The following is a 27,977-nucleotide window of genomic DNA, read 5'->3' as shown; positions in this document are numbered from 1 at the left end:
GCTCAGCGGGTAAAAGCACTGACTGCTCTTCCAAAGGACTTGAGTTCAAATACTGACAACCACATGGTGACTCACAACCACCCCGTAATGAGATCCGACTCCCTCTTCTGGTGTGTCTGAAGATAGCCACAGTGAACTTATTTATAATAATAAATAAATCTTTGGGCTGGAGCAAGCAGGAACTGAGTGAGTGGAGTTGACCGGAGAGAGCAGGCCGACTGTAGTGAGCAGAGGTCCTAAATTCAACTCCCAACAACCACATGAAGGCTCACAACCATCTGTATAGCTACAGTGTACTCATATACATAAAATAAGTAAATAAATCTTTAAAAAAATGATAAGGTCTTAGTAGCCCAGCCTGACCTTAAACTTGCTGGGTAGCTCAGACAGTCTATGAACTCAAGGCAATACCTCTGTCTCAACTTCTCTAGGTAATGTGATAGGCATGCATCACTGTGCCCAGCTACATGAATCATCTTAACTGAGGAAAAGGTAAGAACATAGCAATAGGGCTGGTGAGATGGCTCAGTGGGTAAGAGCACCCGACTGTTCTTCCGAAGGTCCAGAGTTCAAATCCCAGCAACCACATGGTGGCTCACAGCCATCTGTAACAAGATCTGACGCCCTCTTCTGGAGTGTCTGAAGACAGCTACAGTGTACTTACATATAATAAATAAATAAATCTTAAAAAAAAAAAAAACATATCTTTAAAAAAAAAAAAAGAACATAGCAATAATCATAGCTCCAGGGAGTTATTAGGCCATGTCACTATTTGACACAGCATAGAAGGGACAGTTATATTAAAGATATGATGCACCCCCACCCCAGTGGGACTAGAGAAAGACTTGCTTCATACCTCTCAGTGCTCCAATCCCAGTCCATCCTATTGGACTTGTTTGCCTCCTGCACCATCCAAACGTTCCAGAAGACCACTGGCTACAGGTTGTTTGGACAGAATCCATGTCAAAATGGAGTTAGTCACAATGACTTTATTTAACTATTTTCTCATGGATTTGGATCTGGCACTTAGCATTACAGCTGGCCTTAGAAAAAGTCCAAGGGGTAATTAAGAGTCAAGAGGTGATACTGACTGTTCTAGAGGGAACTTTCCATCTTCAAGTTCTGATGTGTTGTTTCTCCCAGTATAAAGGACATATTCAGTGAACTCCACTATGGTGACCAGAGTGGAATTTGAAAGATCATACATACATTGTGGCAGCAAGAACACAATCCAAAACAACAAGACACAGAACCTGAAAAATAGGGGTGTCTGACCCCTATCCCATTCCTTCAGAGTTCCCCCTGGGCTTGGGAAATGGAGTCAACTTCCTTTATGTTGCAGGACCCAGTTGCAGTATGGATTTCAACAGTACTGGCATCTGAATCTGAAAAGGAAAAGAGCAGGCTTTCTTAGGGCTGAGGTCCTTGAAGGTTTGGTCTTGTTTTGTTGTCAAAGGGTCACATGTAGAACAGGCTGGCCTCAAAGTTGAAATATATTCAAGAAGGTCCTTGAACTTCCAATCCTCCTACTTCCCCCTCCAAAGTGGTAGAATAACAAATATGAATCATCATATTCATTTTATGATGCTCAGAACTGAACTCAGAGCCTCATGCTAGCTAGCCAAGTACTGTGCTAACATTGTCAGCCCCTAGAAAGCCTTACTTCAACTTCAGAAAATGCTGCTAGTACTCAACAACAAAATGAGACTTTATCTTTTTTTTTCTTGAAAGAAAGAAAGAATACATGAATGAATCTTAGTCAAATATTAGCATCTAAGGCAAAGTTTAGTGGTACACACTTTAATCCCTTCATGAGGAGTCAGGCAAATTTCTGTGCATTTGAGGCCAGCCCAGTAGTATACATAGCAAACTGCAGGAAAGCCAGGACTACATACAAAGACTCTGTCTCAAAAATAATTAACATCAATATTGCCTGTGTATATGTGTAAAAAAAAATAATAAGGGGAAAAGGAAAAACCTCTACAACATCCCTGTGATGGTTTGTATATGCTTGGCCCAGGGAGTGGCACTATCAGAAGGTGTAGCCTGTTGGAGTAGGTATGTCACTGTGGGTGAGGACTATAAGACCCTCATCCTATCTGCCTGGAAGCCAGTATTCTGCTAGCAGCCTTCAGATGAAGATTTAGAATTCTTAGCTCCTCCTGAACCATGCCTGCCTGGGTGCTGCCATTTTCCTTCTTTGATGATTATGGACAGAACCTCTGAACCTGTAAGCCAGCCCCAATTAAATGTTGTCCTTATAAAAGTTGCCTTGTTTATAATAGCCAGAAGCTGGAAAGAACCCAAATGCCCCTCAACAGAGGAACGGATACAGAAAATGTGGTACATTTACACAATGGAGTACTACTCAGCTATTTAAAAGAATGAATTTATGAAATTCCTAGGCAAATGGATGGACGTGGAGGGCATCATCCTGAGCGAGGTAACCCAATCACAAAGGAACTCACACAATATGTACTCACTGATAAGTGGATATTAGCCCAAAACTTAGGATACCCAAGATATAAGATACAATTTGCCAAATTCATGAAACTCTAGAAGAATGAAGACCAAAGTGTGGACACTGTGCGCCTTCTTAGAATTGGGAACAAAACACCCATGGAAGGAGTTACAGAGACAGTTTGGAGCTGAGATGAAAGGATGGACCATGTAGAGACTGCCATATCCAGGGATCCACCCCATAATCAGCATCCAAACGCTGACACCATTGCATACACTAGCAAGATTTTGCTGAAAGGACCCAGATATATCTGTCTCTTGTGAGACTAGGCCGGGGCCTAGCAAACACAGAAGTGGATGCTCACAGTCAGCTACTGGATGGATCACAGGGCCCCCAATGGAGGAGCTAGAGAAAGTATCCAAGGAGCTAAAGAGATCTGCAACCCTGTAGGTGCAACATTATGAACTAACCAGTACCCCCGAGCTCTTGACTCTAGCTACATATGTATCAAAAGATGGCCTGGTCGGCCATCACTGGAAAGAGAGGCCCATTGGACACACAAACTTTATATGCCCCAGTACAGGGGAACGCCAGGGCCAAAAAAATGGGAATGGGTGGGGAGGGAAGTGGGGGGGAGGGTATGGGGGACTTTTGGGATAGCATTGGAAATGTAATTGAGGAAAATACGTAATAAATTTTAAAAAAAGAATAAAAATAAATAAATAAATATGCATGAAAATAAATAAATAAAAATAAATTAAAAAAAGTTGCCTTGGTCAGTGCTGGCGGGATGGCTCAGCAGGTAAGAACACTGACTGGTCTTTAGAAGGTCCTGAGTTCAAATCCCAGCAACCACATGGTGGCTCACAACTACCCATAATGAGATCTGACGCCCTCTTCTGGTGTGTCTGAAGTCAGCTACAGTGTACTTATGTATAATAATAAATAAATCTAAAAAAAAAAAGTTGCCTTGGTCATGCTATGTGCTCACAGCAGTAAAACACTAAGACAATCCCTTACTATATTTAATCCATTCATTCAGAGAAAAAAAAAATGAAATAAACCCTATAGAATCATTTCAGGCGTCTGACACATGGTTCCAGAGAAAATGTGACAGTTTAATTACGGTGGCCCTGGATCCCTAGATGTGCCTGAGATGTACAAACGAGGGACAGAGTCCATCCACGGGAAGTTGTGACATAGATAGTGGGGCCTCCTGACTGACTACCTGCACTCAGCTCCAGAAAGGCCCAGAATGAAGCAATCTATGTTCTCTGCAAAACTTGTTCTTGTCCTCATATACGATGCCACTAGTATTCTTTTACCTTGCAACCCCCATTCTTCAGCACCAAGAAGCACCCAAAACTATCTTTCCATCTTTCAAGGGGCTGTAATTTAAACACCTACCAAGGCATACAACAGCACATGCCTGGCAATGCTTTGCCAAGCAAGTTTCCTTGTTCTGATCATAAACTGGACTCCTAGATACAGTGACTAGGGGACAAATTATGCTTCTTATATGGCATAGCACACACATCCAAATAATCTCTGAGTTAGTTGGTGCTCATTTCATAGGAAGCTAAAGGAAGGAGACCTTCCTCTCTGGCCTTTGTGTCTGGAACCTGTGAGAGCATGAAAGAGAAAGAGAAAGAGAAAGAGAAAGAGAAAGAGAAAGAGAAAGAGAAAGAGAAAGAGAAAGAGAAAGAGAAAGAGAAAGAGAAAGAGAAAGAGAAAGAAAGAGGCAGAGCTTTTAAGAGCCATTGCTAGGTTTTCTTCAGAATAATTAATTTTGTAACTTAACACATTCTCTCTTTAGTTTCCAGTTAGGAAAGAAGACAAACCAGTCACACACATTGAATAGCCTCATGTGGCACATTTCACCTGGTTTTCCTTGGATCCCATCATTGTTCTCTGGTCCTGCTCTGTTTTCTTACTAATCAATTTCCCCTTTGTTTTAGAATGCGACATGACTTGCAGGCAGCAGTCACAGCACAGTAAAATGGGTGGGAAAGTAAGCTCAATAAGAAAGGCAAAATAAAACATTCTCATCAAGGGTCACCCTGCAGGTCTACTTAATCACTTGACTAGCACTCCTTCCTTCCCGGTAGCAAAATCCTTTGGAACAAACAGCAGACTTATTCTTTTGCTCCCAAAATACCCAGGAGAACTGGCTCTAAGCCAGGGTAGGAACTGGGTATGGAAAATTCAAAGATGGAAGTCATGAAGTAAGGGGGCCTTTCCCAGTATGCACAGGCAAACAGTCTCTAAGCTCCACCAATGGACCTTGCTTACTTCTGCAGCCTCACCGATCACTCCTGTCATTCCTCAGGTAGTCTAATCTACCTACCCCTCCCCTCCTGGTCCTGCCAAAGGCCATTCCACAGCTCTTTTTCTGCCTGTAATGCATCTTTCAATTTTCTCATGACTCTCTCTTGTGTTTAATTTTGGTCTCGATTCGGGATGTTATCTCATTCATAGAGAAACTTCTGTGTTACCTTATTGAGCGAAATACCAGTTTGCTACCTAACTCTCTCCCTGATTAGTGGTTCCTATTCTTAACAAATTAGGTATTGAAGTCAGAGTCACTTGCATGTTAAACAGCTCTTTTCATCTGAATTATATAACCTGCACCCTAAAGGGTTCTGGTCCATAGTATTTCTCACTACTTAGATATCATATTGCATGATCAGTGTGGACTTTCTGTATTTGTTTTCTTTCTTTGTCTAGAATGAAGCACTCAGTAAACATACTTAATGCCTCAACAGCAGTGAGATGAGCCCTTGGAAGCTGGAGCAGCTTTAACACTGATGACCTAAGGAGGGCAGGAAGAATAGCAGTTTGAACAGAGGCAAACACCATACTACAGGATTACTCTAATGCACTTGGGTCATCCACTGTGGCCTGTTAGGAAACAAGCAGCCAGACCTTCCCCAGGGACAGATGCATCTAAGAAGATACAGGCATGATGAACACAAAGCAAATGTGATTCCCTCAGGGAATCTAGAGAAAGGAACAAAGGAATAATGTTTGGCCAGGCCGGGATTTTGACTGTGGGTGCTATCATGGGTATAGAGGACAACCATTTGGCTAGAGTGGCCAGGGACAAGCTGGAAAGACTTTTAAGAGCTTCCAGAATAGCACTTCTGTAGGAGGGGCTGGCTAAAGGCACTTGGAAAAGATTTAATTCTCACAGGGTCAGCTGGGTTATGAACTCATCTTGGGTGCGTGAGAACTCATGTGGGATTTTGTGGGTTTGTTCAAAAAAGACCCAGCTGAGTATCATAAGGTGACTTGTGATCAAGGTCTTTGCTGAGGATACTCCCCCATGACCTCACACTTAAGGACAAACTCAGAGTCCCATGGCTTTGTAATGTGTCTTTCACTCCCTACATCCATCTCCATGGAAAACAGTGATGCATAAGGATCCTCTCAAAGGCAAAATTGCAGGAATAAAACGACTCTCAGGAAGTTCCATTTGTCCTAAGTCAGATAAGGGGTTGGGTTCTGGACTCTAGCAAGCCTGAGTGGCCTTGAGGCTTTTTTTTCTTATAAGTCTCCAGGAAGAGAAGGTATGGAGAGAGGAAGACTCTGGAGACAGTTCAGCATGGTTATTGGGTATTGACTAGTTCCTTATTCATGCAAAGTCTGTTGATATATGGTGACCTATGACCTCATAATATCAAACAGCCAACCCCTAGCAATGAAGTTCTTCATCATCACAAGTCTGGAGCAAGAGAACCGAGCAATGGTGAACATAGTTCTTTTTTATGATGTAATGAGATTTCATTAAATGGATGTGCACTCTTTTCCCAAAACCTCTAAAACTGAACCATATTAAACTTCTCCTCTTAAAAAGAAGTTTTCCAGGCTAGAGAGGTGGCTCAGCGGTTAAGAGCACTGACTGCTCTTCCAAAGGTCCTGAGTTCAAATCTCAGCAACCACATGGTGACTCACAATCATCCGTAACAAGATCTGACTCATTCTTCTGGGGTGTCTGAAGACAGCTACAGTGTACTTACATACAATAAGTGAATAAATCTCTTAAAAAAAAAGTAGTTTTCCTCAGAATTTTTGTTGCTGCACAAAGAAATAACTAAAACACCACTAGACCATACAGAACAATAGTAACCAAAAGAGATATAGAAATCTTTTTAAATGCACTATATTACTCTAAGAAGCAAAACGGTTAAAATGATTTAATTTCTGTGTAACAGCTCTCTTTTTTCTTTGCAGTTCCATATATGCAAATTCCTGCATAGAACCACCATACAAAATGGTGGTGACTTTTTCTTAGGAGACATTTTAATTTAGCTATGTTCAGGGTAAGGAAGTGTAAGCTTAAGACCTTCACCGAACCCCCACTTCTCAGACTTTTGCAGGAAATACTCTGTGCTTGAAGAATGCTTAAAAAAAAAACTGACCCAGAAGATAAGCAAACAACACATCCCTGTGGATTCTAAACTGACAGCTGCCTTTTCCCCTTTCCTTTTAGTTAATTAATTAATTGGACAGGGGCTGTTGTTTTCTTTTGTATATTTATAGTACCGGGGGCAGAACCCAGGGCCTTGTACAGACTAGTCAAGTGCTCTTATTGAGCTATAGCTCCATCCTGATGCCTGCTATTTTTACAGAAATTCTTTTTTCTTTTACATAGGCTCTCATTTGCTTCCCTTTTCCTCCACTTTTTTTTCTCAAATCAATACTTTTGAAGGGTGGTGCAAAGCTTTAATCCCAGCAATTGGGAGCAGGGGGAGGTTCAAATTCTGTGAGCACGAGGATAGTCTGGTCTACAGAGCAAATTCCAGGACAGCCATGGCTGTGCACAGAGAAACCCTATCTCGAAAAACAAAACAAAACAAAAAATTAACAATATTTTTTTTGTTTTGTTTTGTTTCGAGACACGGTTTCTCTGTGTAGCTCTGGCTGTCCTGGAACTCACTTTGTAGACCAGGCTGGCCTCGAACTCAGAAATCCGCCTGCCTCTGCCTCCCGAGTGCTGGGATTAAAGGCATGTGCCACCATGCCCGGCTCAACATTTTCAATGATTAATAGAATAGACTATAATAGAGTAGAATAATAATTTTGAGTATTTTAAATTTGTCCAATAAACTATGAGGGCAGGGTTTATGGTCCTTGCTGCAATCCCATGATACAACTCCTAATACAGGGCCTGATGGAGTTCTTTACAGTCAACAGTCCTTGCTAAGAAAAAAAAAATCAGAAAATGAGTATTTCCATACTATGAAATGTTACTCAGCCATAAAATAACTGTATGCTGATGTGTGCTACTGGATGAACCTTCACAAATTTACGCTATAAAGTCAGACAGAAAAGAACAAATACTGAATAGGAGATGTGTAAAACATTCATACACATAGAAAAATTCGTGGCTGGCAGGAATAGAGGGCTGAAAGTGTAGCTTAGTTGGTAAAGTGCTTGTCTAGCAGGCAGAAAGTCATAGATTCAACGCCATCACCTTGTAAACTGAGCATGATACTATACTCTCATAATCTCAGCACTGGAAAATAGACACAGAATGATCAGGAGTTCAAAGTCAGCATGAGCTTGAAGCATGATCATGAGACCCAGTTGCATGTGTGTATGTGTGTGTGTGTGTGTGTGTGTGTGTGTGTGTGTGTGTGTGAGAGAGAGAGAGAGAGAGAGAGAGAGAGAGAGAGAGAATGGGAAGTGTTCATAGTTTCCAAAATGCACTAAACCCTTTAAAGAATAAATAAAATGGTATTTGAATTATATACAACCATGGATTCTCTTTTTTCCTCCTTGGGACTATAGAGGGTGTCCCAGGTCTTCCTTAATCTGCCAGAACCTCTTCCTTTTCTTTGAAAGGAATTGAAATAGGACTCGGGGGTGTGGTTCTATTGTGTAGCAAAAAGTTGGCATCGGTAACATATTAGGTTCCATTCGAAGCACTACAAAAAAGGAAAAAAGATCAGCAAAGAAGAGATCCTAAAGACAACAGCCATTATGAACAGTGGCCCTGTTTCTTTTCCTGTTGGACCTTTGTTCATTGTTTTAAAGACTCTAAAAGCTTTCAGCCTGTGAGCAACAGTCCTGAGCAACACTGGCTGGAAGGAATAGAAACAAGAAGAGTTTGATTGATGCTGTTTGAAGTGGTAGAAGGAAGTAGGGTGCAGGGACCAGATGTAATGGGGTTTATTGTTATTGTGGAATTTTATTATAGTGTCAAAAATGGCTCAGCCATTTTGAGCCATCAGCATGGGAATTCAGACACACATAAATAATTCTAGATATAACTTTTTACTCCTGCCCCAGGTGGTATCAATAATTTGGCATTCTGACCAGAGTCTCAATTTATATGTCCCTGTTTTTCATGAATTACGGGGGCAACACCAGAAGCGTAAAGGCTGGGGTATGGCTTGAGTTGCAGCAATAGCTCAGTATAGATGAGACCCTGGCTACTACTCCAGCACAGCCAGAAAAAGAGAAAGTCCCTAAACACAGTTTATCTGTGTTGTAGGTCTAGCCAAAAGAGCTCCTCTGTTTCCTCTACAGCTCCCCAGTACAACCACACAATATCTTAACCTCTGGGCATCAATCCTCTGGTCATGGATTTATCTCTATGTTTTCTTGGCCAGGTTTGTCCCAAGAATGAACCTTCTTCTGCATATGTGAATAGCAAGAAAGAAAAAGAAGATAGAAGTTCTCTAGCCAATTCTACACATCTTTTCTCAAAATGTTCCTCCCTCAGCCTGATATAGCTGTCTCCTAAGAGGTTCTGAGAGAGCCTGACAAATACAGAGGCAGATGCTCGCAGCCAACCATTACACTGAGCACGGGGTCCCCAATGGGATCCCCAATGGAGGAGTTAGAGAAAGGACTGAAGGAACTGAATGGTTTTGCAACCTCATAGGAAGAACAATAATATCAACCAACCAGACCCCCCACCAAGAGCTCCCAGGGACTAAACCACCAACCAAGGAGTACACATGGAGGGACCCATGGCTCCAGCTGCAAGCATATGTAGCAGAGGATGGCCTTGTTGGGCATCAATGGGAGGAGAGGCCCTTCGTCCTGTGAAGGCTGGATGCCCCAGTGTAGGGAAATTTGAGGGTGGGGAGGCAGGAGTGGGTGAGTGGGTGGGGGAACACCTTCATAGAAGCAGGGGAGGGGGAATGGGATAGGGACTTGAGGGAAACCAGGAAAGTTGATAACATTTGAAATGTAAATAAAGAAAATATCTGCCAGGCAGTGGTGGCACACACTTTTAATCCCAGCACTTGGGAGGAAGAGGCAGGTTGATTTCTGAGTTGGAGGCCAGTCTAGTTTACAGAATGAGTTCCAGGACAGCCAGGGCTGCACAGAGAAACCCTGTCTCAAACAAAAATAAAAATTTTTAAGAAAAGAAAGGAAAGAAGAGAAAAGAAAATACCCAATAAAAATTTAAAAAAATAAAAATAAAATTAAATTTAAAAAGTTCCTCCTTCTAATTTGGTGTAAAGTTTGTCAGGACTATGTATTTATTGTCTTTGGCTGTGTGTGTGTGTGTGTGTGTGTGTGTGTGTGTGTGTGTGAGTGCATATAGATAGATGTATATGTATCCCAGGTATTACCATGTTCATAAATGCAAGTTTCTTTAAGCTTTGCAAATGAGACATTTTTCTGATTTGAGGGACACTATGTCCACAGAAGATATTTGTTGCTGTGTAAAGAGTTTCGATTCTCACACTCTAGTGAGCTGAAATCAGAGAGGCTAATAAGCACTCTAAAGTGCATAGCACAGGCAGCAGAATGTAGAAGCAGCTAGCCAAGGATAAGGGATGCTGGAGTTTAGCAGCGAAACTACATGTTTTCTATCCATTCTCTATGGATCAGCTGAGGGTGGTCAGGATTGCTCTGATGTTCCTGAGTAAGTTTGTTGTTGTTTAGATTTATTTTTATTTATGTGTATTAATTGTATATGTGCTCATGTGCCCACCCAGATTAAAGGAGGGCATCAAATCCCCTGAAGCTGGAGTTATAGGCGATTGTAGGTCTCCAATATGGGTACTGGGAACTAACCCCCTGAGTGTTTTTAAATCTTTCTCCTTAGAGTGACAGAAAATTGTAGCAACCATCATCCAAACAGCTGAGGCAGGGGAATTGAATGTTAGAGGCTAGCTTTTGTTTCACAGTGAAACTCTGTCTTAAAAATAAATGAGGGACTGGAGAACTGGCTTAGTCCTTAGGAGCACTGGCTATTCTAGAAGAGTCCTGTTCAATCCCAGCACCCACATGGCAGCTTACAACCACCTGAAACTTCCGTTCCGGTGGGATCTGACCCCACCTTTTGGCTTCCATGGGTACAGGGTATGAATATGGTACACAGACACACATGCAGACAAAACAACCACATACATAAAATGACATAGATTACTAAAAGGGAGAATACATAAAAATGAAAAGAAGTGGAAGAGGAAACGCAAGAGTATAGTGACATGTAAGTTCCCATCTGCAGCTCCCTGCTTAATGAAGGACTTCAAGGGAGTTCTGGAGCTCTGCAGTCCACTTTCCTTGCAATAAAGCATTACCTTCAGACAAAATGCTCAGCACCTCATCAGAAGTATGTCCCCCGACACATACAACCTTCCTGGGGTTTTGATGGGGCACACAGGAACGCACAGGGGTCTGGTACGTGCCCTCAGCAGCAGAGGCAGTCATTGTTTCCCACTGAATCACCATCTTGGGAGGATGGACATCCAGGCTGCATCCTGTCCAGCCATAGAAGGCCAGAGACAAGAGAAGTCCTTGGGCTGGATTCAGTATTCCCTAGGAAGGAAGGCAAAAGAATACATTAAAGTCAAAGGAGTATAGAAAAAGTGACAATCTTCAGTCACCATAATCATAAGTTCCATTCTGGTCTTCCTCTGAAACACACACACACACACACACACACACACACACACACACACACACACACAAGTAAATAAGTCTAATAAAAAACAAATAAAAAAAGATTAACAGTTTGATACTGTGAGTTAACTTCAAATGTCTCATACTCTAGGCCACAGTGACTTAACAGAGATTGCCTTACTTTTATTCATTCTTTCACTCACTCACTCACTCACTCACTCACTCACTCACTCATTTTTGCAGTACTGAAAATTGAAGATCAAACCCAGAAACCACTGTCACCAGGCCACAGCTCAGCTCTAAGCCTGTTTAGTAATACAGTGAGTAAACTTAGCATGGCAGTCCACTAGTGATAATGGTAGTCCATAAACCTTGCAGTGTTTATATATTTACACATTGTACTTCAAATGGTTTTTTTCATATTGATTTTCTTCTTTTTTTTTTTGAAAAAAAAAATTCAGTCGAGATTAGCCTACCATTATAAACCATGTGGTCCTAGCTGCATTCTGGATGCGTTTCAGAGAGCCTCCATGGATATCTGGTTGCATTTCAAGGTAGAACAAAAGACTTTCATTGATGATATTGGACAACCAACTGATAGAAAGAAAATGATCCATAGGTTAAGAAAGCACTCAGTGAAATTCATAGCGATTTTAACTGTGGTCTAAATGTACCAGTTCTTTGTGGCAACATGATCATTTTTGTGGCAAGGAATTGAGTTGGCACCAAGACTTTAATTGAAACACAATTTCTTCTCTTGGTCTAACACAGACCTCAACCAATTCTCCTGATAGAAACACTTTACATCACATCAAGGTGTAAAGTTTAGCCTTGTATCAAACTAGAAATCATTCTCCATAAGAGAGGTAACCTTCAAGACTTTTTCTTCCCTTCCTTCCTTCCTTCTCTCTTTTTTTTTAAAGTGACTTAACATTTCAATGGAGTCCAAATGCCATTTTGATAATTTATATGGAATTAGTGTGTGCTGGGAGATGGGGGGAGGGGCAGGAGGTAATCAGAGGACATCTCTAGGAGTCAGTTCTCTCTTACCACCTTGTGAGATGCAGGAATCAAATTCAAGTAGTCAGGCCTGAACATAAGCGCCTCTACTTGCTGAGCTATTGCACCAATCCTGTGGTATTTTGAAGGAGAATGGCTTCATAGCTCATATGTTTGAACACTTGATCCTAGTTGGTGGAATTATTTGGGAGAGATGAGGAAATACACATTTGTTAGAGGAGTGTCAGTGGCAGTGAGCTCTGAAGTTTCAAAGGTCCATGGCATCCCCAGTGAGCTTCTTTGCTTCCTTTTTGTGGATTAGGATGTGAACTCTTAGCTGCAGTTTCTGGGCCATGCCAACCTGCCTGCTGTCATATTCTCTGCTATGATGGTAATAAGCTCCTATCTTTCTGGAAGTATAAGCCCCCAAAAAACCTTTGCTTCTATAAGTTGCCTTTCTTCACAGCAGTAGAAAAATAAACAGTACAAGTCCTTATGTGGATTTTTAAAATGTAAATCTTTGTAGGTCCCTGGAATGTAAAATAGCAAGGTGAATATATAAGCTGCAGATAATTTAGACCTATCGTAGGAGGGCAAATAAATAAAAGTCCTTGTGCCAGAGGGATTAATACACTGTGTTCTGTATGGTAGTGATTCATTACTGTTGTTATAACAAGCTTTTGGAGAAGGAGGTTGAGTGGGTCTTTCCAAGACAGAGTTTATCTTTGTGCCCTAGCTGTACTAGAACTTGCTCTGTAAGAGGATCTATGGTCAGTTTTTAGCACTCACACGGTGACCCACAAATGTCTGTACCTTCTGAGTACAGTGCCACATATCTTTAATCCCAGAGGCAGGCATATTTCTGAGTTCCCAACAGCCAGTGCAACACAGTGAGACTTTGCCTCCATCTTAAAAAACAAAAAGAATTGGTAACTCCAGGGTAATCTGGGTATCCTCTTCTGGTTTCCAAACATGCACATAGTGCATATACATATAACAGCCAAAATGTTTAAACACACAAAATAAACAGCATGACTGTTCCTTGATTTTGCTTAGCCCAACAATGGGATGAAATATCAGGTGCATATGGCATAAATATTTGAAAACTGAACACACAGCTAGGTCTGGTGATACATGTCTACAATCCCAGTGCTTTGACAGGCAGAGGCAATGGAATCAATCACTGAAAATTCAAGGCCACCTAAGACTATATTATGTGTTCGGGTCAGCCGGGATATACAGTGAGACACTGTCTCAAAACAATAACAAAATAAGAAAGAAAGAAAGAAAGAAAGAAAGAAAGAAAGAAAGAAAGAAAGAAAGAAAGAAAGGAAGGAAGGAAGAGGAAAAGGAGGAGGAGAGAAAAGAAAAGAAAAACTAGCAGAATCTTTCTTTAAAAAAGAAAAATAAAACAAACCTTGAACACTTATTTCTTATTCTCATGATTTGATATATAATTGTCATTAAAGTTTTACAAAAAATAGACTTGCTGACCTGCATTGTCTCAAGATTTCCTTTCCAGATTCTTTCCTTTGGAATTCTCAAGTCACATTTGGAGAAGTAAAATGGCAAGTTGGCATATCCTTCTCACTAATACAATCAACAACAAAAATACTAGAAGAAAGGTTACCATGCAATTAACACCAGCATTATTTTGAAAAAACGGGTCTTGATCACAGCCCCCATCAGTCTCTCATTCTCTGTGTAAACACCTTTTCTTCCTTTCAGTAAAGAGGCCACTGTAGAAGTATAAAGGAACATCAGACAACATTTATGACTTGCATTAACTCCATAACAGAGAAGAAAACCATAGCAGATATGAACCCTTACACACAGTCAGAAAAGCATGAAGCAAAACCCATTACTGACAGTCATTACCGTGTTGCATCTGGTGTCCTTATAAATACCATGGCCATACATATACACAAACATATATTTATATATAAATAAATATATATATATATATATATATATATATATATATATATACACACACACACACACACACACACTTTTAATTTGAAATAACTTTTTTATGTGTGGGATACTAGAAATAAAACCTAGGGCCCTGTGCATTCTAGGCAAGTAATCTACCACTATTTAAGCGTGACTTACTCTACCCAGAGAATTGCTACATAACTGTAGCTTCTCCCAGCATGAACATTATGCACAAATATAAGACTTTTGTACAACTGAGAAATTAACACAGGAAAAAAAGGAGAAAAAAGAAATTAACACTGGTAATTCATTAACTGGACTCCTGATTTTATTAGTACTTTATTCAAATGCTATGTTTTTAAAGGCTTATTTTATCCATTCTAAAATAATTTATACTTATTATTTTAGAATATTGAAAAAGTTAATATTTCTCCTTACAGAGAAATTAGAATATCTCTTTAGAGAAGAGTTAATAATCCATGGTACTACAAGACATATGGAACCACTAGAACATTATAGTGTTTGGCCAAGGCATGTCCACTGCTTTGATAAAAACCCCTACTTGTATATAATCTCTAGAACAAAAATTCCTATATGTAAATGCAAATAAAAATATCCATCCAATGACAATAAGTTCCTATTACTAATAGTAGATGTTTTAAAATTATTATTTTTTAATTCTATAACCAAGAGCTAGAGAGATTCCTCAATGGTTAAAAGCACTTCCTGCTCTTGGTTCCTAGCAACCACGTGGTAGCCCACAACCACCTGTAACTTCAGTTCCAGCAAATCTGATGCCCTCTTTTGCCCTCTACATGCATGTAATCCACATAAACTCAGGTAGGTACACACACATAAACATAAAAATAGTAAATAAATAAATCTTTTTTCAGTTCAACCAACTGTTGATACTTAGGCATAAAAGTATATTTAATGCACCACATTTAAAAGAAGATAGGAAAAGATGCATCTAAAGTGTCAATAGTTTGTCACTAGTGATAGAAACTTTAAGCACTCTCTTTAGAAATTTCTACAACTTCTAATTCTTAAATGACCTATCTGTGAAGACCAATGTGCAAATAAATGCCTGAATTCACATTCTACCCAAGAGATGCAAAGAAGCATAAGACGAATGGGCACTCACTCCATCTCACTTGAGGAGGTGGTAGGGCTGAGACACACAGGTCTCTAGTCCTATCTGTAAGAGGTATGTCCCTCTTCTGACTCACTATCTCCCTCTAATCTAGTTTTTTCAATCGAAATGGATCTGTTTCCTTTGTTCTAAATCCTGCTTCCTGCACATCTGACAAAATGCATAGGCCAAGTGAGTACATAGGAATGACCTCATCCCTTCCCCTTATCTGCCTCTTGCTCTATCTACTTCTATGTTGCCTCTACAGTTTTAAAAAGTCACCTTCAGGTCCTTTATACTAAGGGCAGACTCTGGAGGAGCCCAGCATAGAAGTAAAGCCTCAACTAAAACTCATGGTCTTTAGCTAAGCAAATGTCAGCAAAAACACTGCTTAGTAAATAAGTAAATAGACTTTCACATTTCATGTATTAAACAAGGTCAGTTAGTCCAACTGTATTCTGCTCATGTCTTTTTTGTTTAATGTTTTTGAAAGTTGCATTTATTTATTTTGTGTATGTGTATACACTGTTGCTGACACTCCAGAAGATGACGTCAGATCCTATTACAGTCAGTTGTGAGCCATCATGTGGTTGCTGGGAATTGAACTCAAAACCTCTGGAAGAGCAGCCAGTGCTCTTAACCATTGTCTGCTCATGTCTTTGAAGAAAGATGAATACGATCAATTCTCATGTGTAATTCCAGATGAAACAGTATATTTTATATGTATCCAAGGCATACAGATGTACTCAGTGTCCATATACCAAGAGTAATTCTCCCAAGATTTACCTGAAGTCACTGTCTTGTGAAACAGGATTGGGTTGGCCACCAGGACAAGCAGAAGTGGCAAGTATGTGGTGACATAATGGGGGATGGCATGGTCCAGGCCCCTCTCACACCTTAAAAGAAGAATATCAAAACATTCTCCTTTAAAGAAAAGCTTTGGCTGAGATGGGCCACTTACCTGGAAGCTGAGATAAGAGGCTAGAGTACAGAGGGAAATGCATTAGTCTGCTCTTGACTATGTCCAAAGGAAATCTGACTCGTTTTTCTTGTCTAAAAACAAGTAATGCGTTACAGGGTGTTGAAGGAGATGGGTCATATTCCTGTCTCATGAATGGGAGGAGTGACAGAACATCCCACTGGGGGAACCTTTTAAAGGCCTCCTGGGAAACCAAAAGAATGCAAAAAAACATTCTGGAGTGATAGGTTTCTCTGTACTGTGCCTCTTCACAGTTTTACACACACACACACACACACACACACACACACACACACACACACACACACAATTCAAGTGGAGGTGGAAACAAATGAACCCATTTAAGTACTAGGCTTTGAGTACTTGCCCAGTAACATAAATAAGACCCACTCCCTATCCCTGAGCAACTAAGAAACTCAAAACATAGAAGTTTAAAATTTATAATAAGCTATGTAATGGTGCAGGCCTTTAATCCCAGCACTCGTGAGGTAGAGCCAGCTGAATCTCTGAGTTTGAGACCCACCTAGACTACATAGTGAGTTCCAGGACAACTAGAACTATATAATAGAGATCCCCCTGCCTCAAAAAAAAAAGATTTAAAATTAAATATGTTCTTATCATTAATAACAAAACTCTCAACAGTTCTTTTCAGGGCATCTAATGAGAATTTCTACAAATTAATCATAGAAATCATTGGTCAACTTAGGATGCAATGGAAGGTCATGCATTCATGTTATAAAGGTAGGCTCAGATATTGAGAGCAATTGTTGCTCTTGAAGAGGATATAGGTTCAATTCCTAGTACACATATATTACAATCATCAGAGGATCCTGTGCCCTCTTCAGATTTCATCAGGCACTGTCTGCATACATAGTGCACATACATACCTGAAGCAAAACACTCATACCCATACTTTTTAATCTGAAAAAAAGAGGGTAAGAACTATCAGCTAGGACACACATGATGTAAGAGAAGAAAAATGGCTGAGAAAAAGTGAGAAGTGAAGCCAAAATAGGGCACAGACAGCTCAGGCACAAAGAGAGAGGTCAACAAGCCTCTATGGTACCTACTCCTAGTACAAACGTTCTTCATCTTTGAAGGCTAAATGTGGTCTGAAAAAAGTCCAGGCCAGTCAACAAAACAAGAGAAGGGGGAGAAGAGATTCTGACAGAAAGGCAAAGAGAAAATGACAGATGAAAGTGAGGGTGTACTCAAAGAATGTCCAGGGTTCCAAAACATGGGTAGCACAGGGCTAAAAGGTAAGCGTGCATCAAGACTAAATCTGAGCCATCTACCCAAAGCATTTGAGTACCAAGGGACTCCTTGCAAGCCATGAATCAATGAAACTCTCAAGCTCACATTTTTTTCTGGGAGTTTCCAGGTCCCACAGGAAAGCATATGAGAAAGGAAAGGACTTTTCAGTTAAGTGTGTTCTGCTCTAATAGATATAGTACTGTTGTCTGGTTTTTTTTTTTATAACTTCTCCAGAAAGCAGACTATGCCATGAACCTGCACAGAACTCCCTGAGAGTACTAATAGTTGATAAGGTGTAATGGTTTAAATGAGAAATGTCCTCCATAGGCTTAGGTATTTGAACACTTGGTCCCCAGTTAGGAGTGTTATTCAGGAGGTGGTGCACATCCTTGCTGGAGGAAGTAGATCACAGGGTGGTCTTTGAGAGTTTAAAGCCTTACCCTACTTCCAGTTCACTCTCTTTGTTTTGTGTTTTTGGATAAAGATGTGATCTCTCAGTTTCTTTTTGTTGTTGTTGTTGTTGGTGGTGGTGGTGGTTTTTGGTTTTTGGGTTGTTTTTTTTTTTTTTTTTGACACAGGGTTTCTCTGTGTAGTCCTGGCTGTCCTGGAACTCACTCTGTAGACCAGGCTGGCCTCGAACTCAGAAATTCACCTGCCTCTGCCTCCCAAGTGCTGGGATTAAAGGTGCGCGCCACCACACCCGGCAATCTCTCAGTTTCTTGATCCTGCAACCATGGCTGTTACTTGCTAACACACCTCCCTGCCCTATGGACTCTTATCCCTCTGGAAGAGCAAGCTTAAATAAATTCTCTTAAGTTACCTTTAGTCATGGTATTTTATTATAGCAACAGAAAAGTAATTAATAATAAAAAAGGCAACACCAAAGTGGAGGCACACATGCAACTAAGAAACTGAAAGCAGTCAAAAATGTTCTACACTATGGATCAGCAAAGTTATCCTGAGGAAAATATAGTTCATATATTTCAACTTCATGGTCTCTGTTGCAACTTCTAAATTCTGTCTCTGTAAATCAAAGGCAGCCACAGACAGTACATAAACAAGTATAGCTGTGTTCCAATAAAACTTTATTCATAAACATAGACAAAGGGCAAGACTTGTCAGGAGGTCTCTGCTGTACTGAGCTCTGCTTTAAACATCCCTTAAGTCACAGAGGCACTGTTTACCTCTGTCTGTTTTCCATGTAAATTTAGAGTTGTCATACTTAGGACCTTGAGATTTTATAAGTATCTCCATTTGTGGGGAAGGGATCATCTCAAGGCCTCATGCATGTTAACAAAATTCTCTACCACTAAGTTACCTCCTCTGCCCCTCTCATTTTTTTCCAGTTGGATTAGCTATAACTGCTTATTAGAGGCACACAATAGACCAGGAGTTGTCTGAATGATGGGGCTTACCTGGACACAGAAGGGTAGTAGAGCATGACTGCTCCCTCCACACAGAGCAGCACAGCCAGGCCCCAGGCCATGATGTGGTACAGCAGGATGGTGCTAGGAGAAAACAGAAAAGGGGTGGCCACAGCTAAGAGGGGCCACAAGGCTACCCAGTGGAAATGACTAGATTAAGTTCTGTTCTGACCAGATCTTCCTGTGTTGTTGGTGAGGGGTTGTTGGGTTTACATTTTTGTGGTTTCCAAGGTAAAATTCACATTACATAAAATTTGTTATTTGAAAATGAACAGAGCCGGGTGGTGGTGGCACATGCCTTTAATCCCAGCACCTGGGAGGCAGAGGCAGGCAGATTTCTGAGTTAGAGGCCAGCCTGGTCTACAGAGTGAGTTCCAGGATAGCCAGGGCTACACAGAGAAACCCTGTCTCCAAAAAAAAAAAAAAAAAGATTGCACTTGGGAGACAGAGGCAAGTGGATCTCTGAGTTTGAAGCCAGCCTGGTCTACAGAGGGAGTTCTGAAGGTCCTGAGTTCAAATCCCAGCAACCACATGGTGGCTCACAACCATCCGTAATGAGATCTGATACGCACTTCTGGTGTGTCTGAAGACAGCTGCAGTGTACTTATATGTAATAAATAAATAAATAAATAAATAAATAAATCTTTTAAAAAATGAACAATTTCAGGACATTTTTGCATATACAAAGTGTTGTTTATCCATCACAACAGATAGATAGTTCCAGAATATTTTGGTGACCATAAAATACCTCGTTCCCATTAGCAGTCACTACCACTCCTTCTGGATTGTAATATGCTCTGTTCTGTGGAATTGTCTGTTCTAGATATTCATACATTTTGTAGCTTTTCTGTATGCTTTTTTTCATGCAGCATGTTTCTCACAGCTGATTAATACACCATTATATATGGGAAGACCCCATTCTTCACCTTCATACACCCACCAATGGAAATTTAGATTGCTTTTACCTTTTGGCTACTATGGGTTGTTCTGCTATGAACATATATATATACAGCTATTTGAGTTCCTGTTTTCAATTCTTTGGTGTGTGTGTGTGTGTGTGTGTGTGTGTGTGTGTGTGTGTGTGTGAAATTACTGGGTTAAACTATGAACATATTTAATCCCAGCACTCGGGAGGCAGAGGCAGGCGGATTTCTGAGTTCGAGGCCAGTCTGGTCTACAGAGTGAGTTCCAGGACAGCCAGGGCTACACAGAGAAACCCTATCTCGAAAAAACAAACAAACAAACAAACAAAACTATAAACATATATATACAGCTATTTGAGTTCCTGTTTTCAATTCCTTGTGTGTGTGTGTGTGTGTGTGTGTGTGTGTGGTGTGTGTGTGTGTGTGTGTGTGTGTGTGTGTGTGTGTGTGTGTGAAATTACTGGGTTAAATGGTATTTTCATGCAGTCAGCCAGTTGTTCTGACTAAACTGGACCCCAGCCCCGTAATATTTATTTGTCTGTAATCCAGCTCTAGGGATCCAGGTGATTCTCTTTTCTGACTTCTTCAGGTATCTGTAGTTACATGCAGAAGCCCCAAGACAGTCACACACATATACACACACGTAAAAGTAAATAATAAATAAAGGGGTGGATATTTTGCATGAAAATCAGACAAAGAGTACAATCTAAAGGCTCAAACTAAGAAGCTGTGTCTCATGAGCTGGTGGGAAACTAGAGAGCTCAAGTTCTCCAGGCTATCGGAGAGCTTTCTTTTCTTCCTACTTCCTCTGCACTTCCCATTCCAGGCATAGCTCAAATTCCTGCCATGTCCTTCTTTTATCTTTATTTTTGCACATACACACCCAGTCCTATCCTTGTCACCCAGTCTCCCAGATTTGATGACATGGTCTCCTATATGCTATCAGCAACTCTGAAGAATTAGCTTCACACAAAGTCAGCTGATCCCATGGAGCAGTGGACAACATTCAAATAGATGCTTCTTTGTGATTGGGCTCCATTAGTCACACACACTAGCTGCCATTCAAGATTCAACAGGATACCTAGCAAATGACATCCACATCTGATTGGGATACTGACTTTGAAGACCAGCTCTATGAACAGAAAGTAAGCTTGTGGATCAGAACAGTGGACCAGGACCTACACTAAGCAGAGAAAGAAGCAGAGGCTGGCATACAAAGCTTCTAGAGAAGAACATTTTGTGCCATTTGTCTGGGAAAACACAAGGAAATGACTCCAGCATATTTTGTCTCCCCCATTGTTGACAGTTCCTGGAGTGGCCATCCGCTGGCCTCACAGGGGCAGGAAGCTGGAGGGGGCACAACAGCAATGTTATTATTGTCAGAAGTCTAGGCTATATGGAGATCCAGCTACCTCAAAGAAGTTCTCTCTATAGGGGGACTCTATTGTTGATGACAGCAGGGTCTGCACATTCCACCACATCCTCCCCATACCTTGGGTCACACTGGATGCATTTTACAAGGTGGGGAGTGGGCAGTCCAGGATGCAAGACCAACCAATTCCATGGTCACCCACACTTTGATTTCTTTTTGTAACAGGTTCTCATTATTCAGCCTGAATTGACCTCCCAACTACAGATCCTCCTGCCTCAGTCTCTGGGGTACTTGAGATTACTCAAGTGTGTCCCATGGAGACCCATACTGTCATTTTCTTACAATACCATACCTTTAGTCCAAGGCCTTTTTCAAAATCTCAAGCCCTATCTAATGGTGTTTGAAACCTGTATATTCCACACCAGGATGGAGCTACAGTGAAGAGCTGAAATTGAAGCTTTAATTACCTTTCTTGGGATTGGATTTAAAGGAGAAAATGTTCTTCTCCCGGACAAAGAAAGCAGGTAAGTGCTGACAGGAGCTCAAAGGACATGTGAAGTTTAGCCACCCACATTTGCCAAGTTGAGCCCCTGCCCTGGAATTCACAAGATACCTCTCCCCACCAGACTCAGTCTCTCAGTGGCCATCTGTAGAAGCAGCTACACTCATTACCCTGGACACCAGCAGCCTCTTCAAAGGGAAGGATAGAGGATGGAGGCTTTGGAAGTGACACTCCCAGCCCAGATTCATTCCAACCAGTGAGAACACACCCACACTTTGCCTATGACTCTAAGAAGTAGGACTGTACCAGGCACCAAGGTGAGACTCAGTCTCTGCAGAAACCTGGCATCTTTGCTGCCTATGCTATATGTGCCCTGCTTCTCTGTAATGGGGAGCTCACGCCATTCCTCACAGTGTTTCTTAACGCTGATAAAACCTTTCCCTTGTAAAGTTTCTGGGGCTCCATGTCCCATGTAGTAAATTTTTACAAGATAGGGCATCCTCAGAAGCCATACTCTGCCCAGATCTTCTAAATGCTGGTGTCATCATCGTCATCGTCATCATCATCATCATCCTGCCTGCTGGAATGAATGGTTCCCTCAAACTTATTACTAAAGCCCCTGGAATAATAACCAGGATGCTATTGTGTGGGAGGATATTGAGCGTGAGGACTCTCACATAGGGTTTACTTCCACATCTCGCAAATGTTTGATTTCTCCCTCCCCCACTTTTTGTATGTTTATTTTGATTTGGCCACTGGAATTGAACCCAGGGTCTTTTTTTTTTGGTTTTTCAAGACAAGGTTTCTCTGTATAGCCCTGGCTGTCCTGGAACTCACTCTGTAGACCAGGCTGGCCTCGAACTCAGAAATCCGCCTGCCTCTGCCTCCCAAGTGCTGGGATTAAAGGTGTGCGCCACCACACCCGGCTCCCAGGGTCTTGAATATGTATGCTCTTCACTTGAAATTTCCAACAGTCTCTATTTAATTTCCCAAGTTACTTATTTACAAGGTTGTAAGAATCCTGATGCTTTGAATTTGCCATTGGTATCTTACCAAAGTGAGCTGTCATCTGGTAATAGTGGCAAACATCTATAATCCAAACACTCAAGAGGCTGAGGCAGGCTGGGCAGTGGTGGCGCACGCCTTTAATCCCAGCACTTGGGAGGCAGAGGCAGGCGGATTTCTGAGTTCTAGGCCAGCCTGGTCTACAGAGTGACTTCCAGGACAGCTACACAGAGAAACCCTGTCTCAGGAAACCAAAAAAGAAGGAGGAGGAGGAGGAGGAGGAGGAGAAGGAGAAGAAAAGAGGCTGAGGCAGAAGGATTCTAGACTAAAGGGCTAGCCTGGATTTCATAGTAAGACCAAGTGTCCAAAAAATGTTATTATAAGAATGAGCAGGCATAGTTATTTCTGGATAGAAGTCCAATTGACAGTTTGATGTATGGTGTGAGCCACACTGCAAAGAACCTTTGAATGCCCAATAGTCTGTCTGAATTTTACTCACAGAACCAGCAAAAACACCCCTATTTGTGTTCCCAGTCAATAAATACCTCCGTCCCGCCGATCTCCTGATCACCAAGTATACATCAACTGCATAGCAAAAGAGCCACCAGAAGCAGGCACTGTACAACAGCTGGATCCACATCTATAATCAACAGGAGTTCAGCATCAGAGATTCGAGCAGCAGGCATGAGGTGTCCTACTCATGCCTTAAATGGGAGGCAGACACAAGTTTTCCTGGAATCATGGGTGAGTGAGCTATCCCATATGGACACATTCGCTGGAACTCAGGGTGGCTGTGACCAATAAGAGTATGTATTGGCCCTTTGTTTATATAGTTGGATTTGACATGGAAACTCTGTCTTTGGTGTGCTTTTAGACAAGGTAGGTAGAGGTCCATGGTGCCTAGTTTATAATGGAGGAAGGACTCCTGTGGTTTAAGGTAGCAGCTCTCTTTCTGAGAAGGGAAAATTGTGGACCTGAGAAACTCAGAATGTGCTTGGGTGAAGGGGATGACAAGAGTGGAGTGTGGGTTGCAGCATAAAATCAATGTACCTTACTAAAGTTGGTTGAGACAGGGTAGTCATTGGAATGTAGTTAGGAAAACAAAGGGAGTGTGAATGGAATTAAGCTGGGAATTCTGTAGAGGAACTGAGACTCCATATGGCATCCATGCCCTATACATCATTCCTGTGAGGGGCAGTGCAGTGCAGAAAGCATAGCATGTTTTTCTGTATGAAACATAGGTATTTGCTGAAGGATTTATTTATACAAAAATTTCAGACAAAATATTTAATGTATATTTAAATATATTTCATTTAGAAAAACATCCAATCTCTTCGTTTTTCTCTGTAGCTGGCTTTGATTGGAGCTGTGGACACTATGGAGAGGGTATATATGTATGTGTGTGTAAGGGGAAAGCTGAGACACTGATAGGGTCATTCTTAGACTTCTGTGTCCATCTGTACCCCAGGTTCACACTGACTCCTGGTCCTCAAGTCCAGGGCAAGACCTGAGAATTGCATTCCTCACAGCTCCCAGTGTCTGCTCTGCTGACTTTGAAGACCACCCTGTAGAAGGAGCAAAGGGAGGAGGGTGAACAAAGGAAGGTAACTTACTGCGCTCCCCACACAGAAAGTAGCAGGCCAAATGTCTGTTGCATTCACATTGGAAATGTTTTCAATGAACTCTGGGTAGGCTATCCACACTGTGGACCTGATAACGATTCCTGTATGAGAATTAGAGAGTAAAAAACTATTTGTTCCTAATTCAAATCTGAAGCAATCTGGTTGCTTTAGGGGGAGGGATATAAAAAAGAAAACGAAGGAAAGAAAGGAGAAAAACAGACATGTTGGTGTGTAATGATAAAGAAGAAAATGAAGGCCGAGCATCTAAGTTAATTTTTACTGTCAGAGTTGTCCCAAGCACTTCATTATCTAGTCAAACTATAAGCAGAAACAGCATTGCCCCTCATTTGTTTGGTGTTTGGGAATTACAGCACCACTAGCAGATCTATATTTTTCACCTGTATCTTTTAATATTCACGCTAGGTACTCATGATATAAGGAGCTGGGAAGATGCATATGTACCACTACGCAGCAATCCATAACATATGTACTGAGTAATGCACTACTGTGTCGTTCCTAAACTCTTAAAGCCATATCTTCTAATCACTAAGCCATTCCCAATTAAAAAAAAAATAATAGCTTTTCTGAAAAGTACTTTAGAATTGTCAGCAATCTAGCTCTTCTTGGCGCTCAATAAAGGTTAGAGGAGAAACTAGGTAGGCATTGTGGTGCAGGATCACATGTCATTGACTTAAGCCCCCCAGAGGCAGTAGCAGCATTAGCTCTCCATAGGTTCACTATGGCCACATAATGGGCCTGTCTTCATAGATCTAAAACTGGGCCAGGGGCCTGTGAGATGAGTACTTGTATTTCATAGCTTCCAGAAGGGTCAGTCCTCAGCCCTCTCCTGACTTCCGTCCCGTATCTACCACCTCATTTAGCTGATGTTCTGAGGGACAGTGTCCTTTTCCTACTCAAAATATTTAGATACCTCTTTATTTCAAAACATTCAGGTTACATGACTAAATTGAATTGATATTGTTATCTACCCTGAGAATATCCTTAAGGAATCAAGAAAACACCAGATTGAATTATCTTGCACTAAACGTGAATCTATCCCTCGTGGAAAGAAAATAGCTTTTCCAAATATGAGAGAGTGACTTGGGATTTACAGAGTATTCATCTAAACTCAAACTCTTCAGTAAACCTAGTCACATTTTTGTGACTCTTGGCAATGGGACAAAGCAGGTCTGGGCCTTGGCACAGTCAGTCACCTGTATCCAGGGACCTTCTCAAGGTGAAGTACACAGGAAGATGAACACAGGACACACAGCCTTTACCTCAAGGAAAAGAGCAATGACTGAAAACTGCAGTTCTCCCACAGGCACAGCACCATCAGGAAATGACAAAGCATAGACAGAATTTGGGTCTTATATTAACAGTCTCACTCTCGCAGACCATATAGGAAACAAATGAATACTACACATGATATGGAGAACTTGGTTTTAATTATTTTAAAGTACAAGTGGCATTGGTGTTACACTGCACAAATTTTTTTTTCACTGCACAAATCTTTTAGGTTTGGTTTTTTTTTTTTTTTAAACTGGAACCTAACAGACAGAAATGCACCAAGTCTGGAATTTGCTTCCAATTAACCCAGCTAGGAGAGAGAGAGAGAGAGAGAGAGAGAGAGAGAGAGAGAGAGAGAGAAATCTGCAAAGCTAGAGGAGGGACATCTGGAGATTCGGGATACTTCCTTATAATTATAGACTACCTTCATGCATATTGGACAATTTCCACACTAAGCAGATAAAATAAGTCTAGTTTAGAGCTCAGTAAAGTTTATTATGCTCTAGTCGAAAGAGGATATTGGCAAATTCATTTTGCTAAGGGCCAGGTAGTTAACTATGATTTTGTTTTATTTTGTTTTAGTTTTTTTGTGGACCACGGTGTCTATTTCCAGCTTTGTACTCTGTCCTAGCAGGGCTAACAGGGTCTCAGATCAGGAGCAGCAGATGCTGGGCAGTGCTATATTCCCATAAAACATTATGTAAATTAATGCAGCACCCACAAGCCATCAATCTTCTCTGGGGAGCGGAAAAGATTTTAAAGTGTTGTACCAGATAGCACTTTTTGTACTTGAGGGGCCGGAGATAGAGCTGCTTGGTAGAGCTTTTTACCCAGGGGCCCTGGTAATTTCCACAACAGCTCAAAAGACAGTACTTTCAGATTCAAAACAAAAACAAAGCAAACAACAAACAAACACACAAGAAAGAACATTCGCAGGGCAGTTGTGGTGCACGCCTTTAATCCCAGCACTCGGGAGGCAGAGGCAGGTGGATTTCTGAGTTCATGACCAGCCTGGTCTACAGAGTGACTTCCAGGACAGCCAGGGTTATACAGAGAAACCCTGTCTCTAAAAACAAAACAAAACAAAAAAAAGGGACATGCATACAGATGAAGGTCTGGTGTCTATTTGTCTATTTCTTCTCATAGAGGTAACCAAGGACCTGCAGTTTTGTTTCTGGTTTCCTTTGTTTCTGGATTTTAACTACACCTGCATGTCTGAGGTTTCCCTAATAAGTTCCACTAACAAACCCAACAGGATACTTTTGTTAAAGTTCCATGGACATTAATTTTACCAGTCACTCTGCAGAATTCTCTAGTACTATCCAGTCACCAGGTAAATAGATCCAGCCCTGCTCTGGACCCAAGAGCCAGTCACATATCTCAAAGCTTTTATCTGTTCTCAAACCTAGACTACCCTCTGAGTCCAGGCATCTTGGCCAGAGCAGATCCCAAACAGTGAATTCTGTACCATCCTTAAGCGAGGGCAGATCCCGTGAACCCAGCACATTCCACCCTGCCAGCTGCATATCCTAACCCCAAAGAGCTGGCTGCGCGCCCTTACCCAGGCAGCCAAGCAAGTCACAGGCAGTGGCAGCACGGAGGATGTGGACTGAGGCGGCTGGGGATGTCGCAGGCGCCCTGTGACCAACAGATCGACGCCCTGATAGGAGCTGAAGGAGGCCAAGCACCAGGCGGAGAGTGCCGCTTCCCAGGCACAGGGCATGGAACACCCGCGGTTGGAAGCTTAGCACCAGCTGTGTGGCTGCGTCCCACGTAGGGCAGCAGAAAATTCCCAGGCGCGGGGAGGCCATTCGTCTTGCTCAGGGACCGGTCTCTGGTTTGCGGAACCCACAGCTTTCAGCTTTTCCTGATCAGGTGCTGGGCTGGTGAGGGAGATTGGGCGTCATGTGCCCTGTGCCTCTTCCCGAACCTCAGCCCTTAGGCTGCAAAGGCTCCAGCTGGGCGGTGTGCCCTCCTCAAAGGCCACGAGGTCTCACGAGGCTAATGCTGGATATGCAGAGGGAGAGATGGGGGAGGAGCACCAGAAGTGGGAAAGGGGTAGCAATTTCTCCATCCACCAGGCCTTCCTTGTACCTTACCTCTACAAAACCTGCAACCCCTAACCTCCCATTTTCTCTTAACTGGTCTCTCTGGAGAGCTATGTCCCATTAACCAGACAGTTCCTGTTTCTGTCTGTGACATCTT

At 41.7% G+C, this 27,977-nt stretch overlaps 1 protein-coding gene across 2 annotated transcripts; it reads right to left on the bottom strand.

The window, feature by feature from the left end:
• Window positions 1-974: 974 nt before the first annotated feature.
• Window positions 975-27,705, bottom strand: Gpr143 (G protein-coupled receptor 143). 2 transcript variants are annotated; one of them, NM_010951.3, is made up of 9 exons: window positions 27,334-27,705; window positions 24,474-24,583; window positions 23,406-23,500; window positions 19,050-19,142; window positions 16,188-16,297; window positions 13,962-14,070; window positions 11,809-11,926; window positions 11,011-11,248; window positions 980-1,385 (listed from the first exon to the last, which is right to left on the bottom strand). In NM_010951.3, the coding sequence occupies exons 1-9, from the start codon at window positions 27,581-27,583 to the stop codon at window positions 1,291-1,293; spliced, it is 1,218 nt and encodes a 405-aa protein (NP_035081.3). In that variant the 5' UTR covers window positions 27,584-27,705; the 3' UTR covers window positions 980-1,290. The 2 variants fall into 2 exon arrangements, with proteins under 2 accessions (XP_006528809.1, NP_035081.3); XM_006528746.1 differs by lacking the exons at window positions 23,406-23,500; window positions 24,474-24,583 and having other exon boundaries at window positions 975-1,385; window positions 27,334-27,415.
• Between the last annotated feature and the right edge of the window lie 272 nt (window positions 27,706-27,977).

The sequence above is a fragment of the Mus musculus genome, chromosome X, assembly GCF_000001635.26.
Source record: "Mus musculus strain C57BL/6J chromosome X, GRCm38.p6 C57BL/6J".
NCBI lineage: Eukaryota > Metazoa > Chordata > Mammalia > Rodentia > Muridae > Mus > Mus musculus.
Note: the sequence above shows the minus strand (reverse complement) of the source record. Positions and strands in the feature narration are given on the sequence as shown.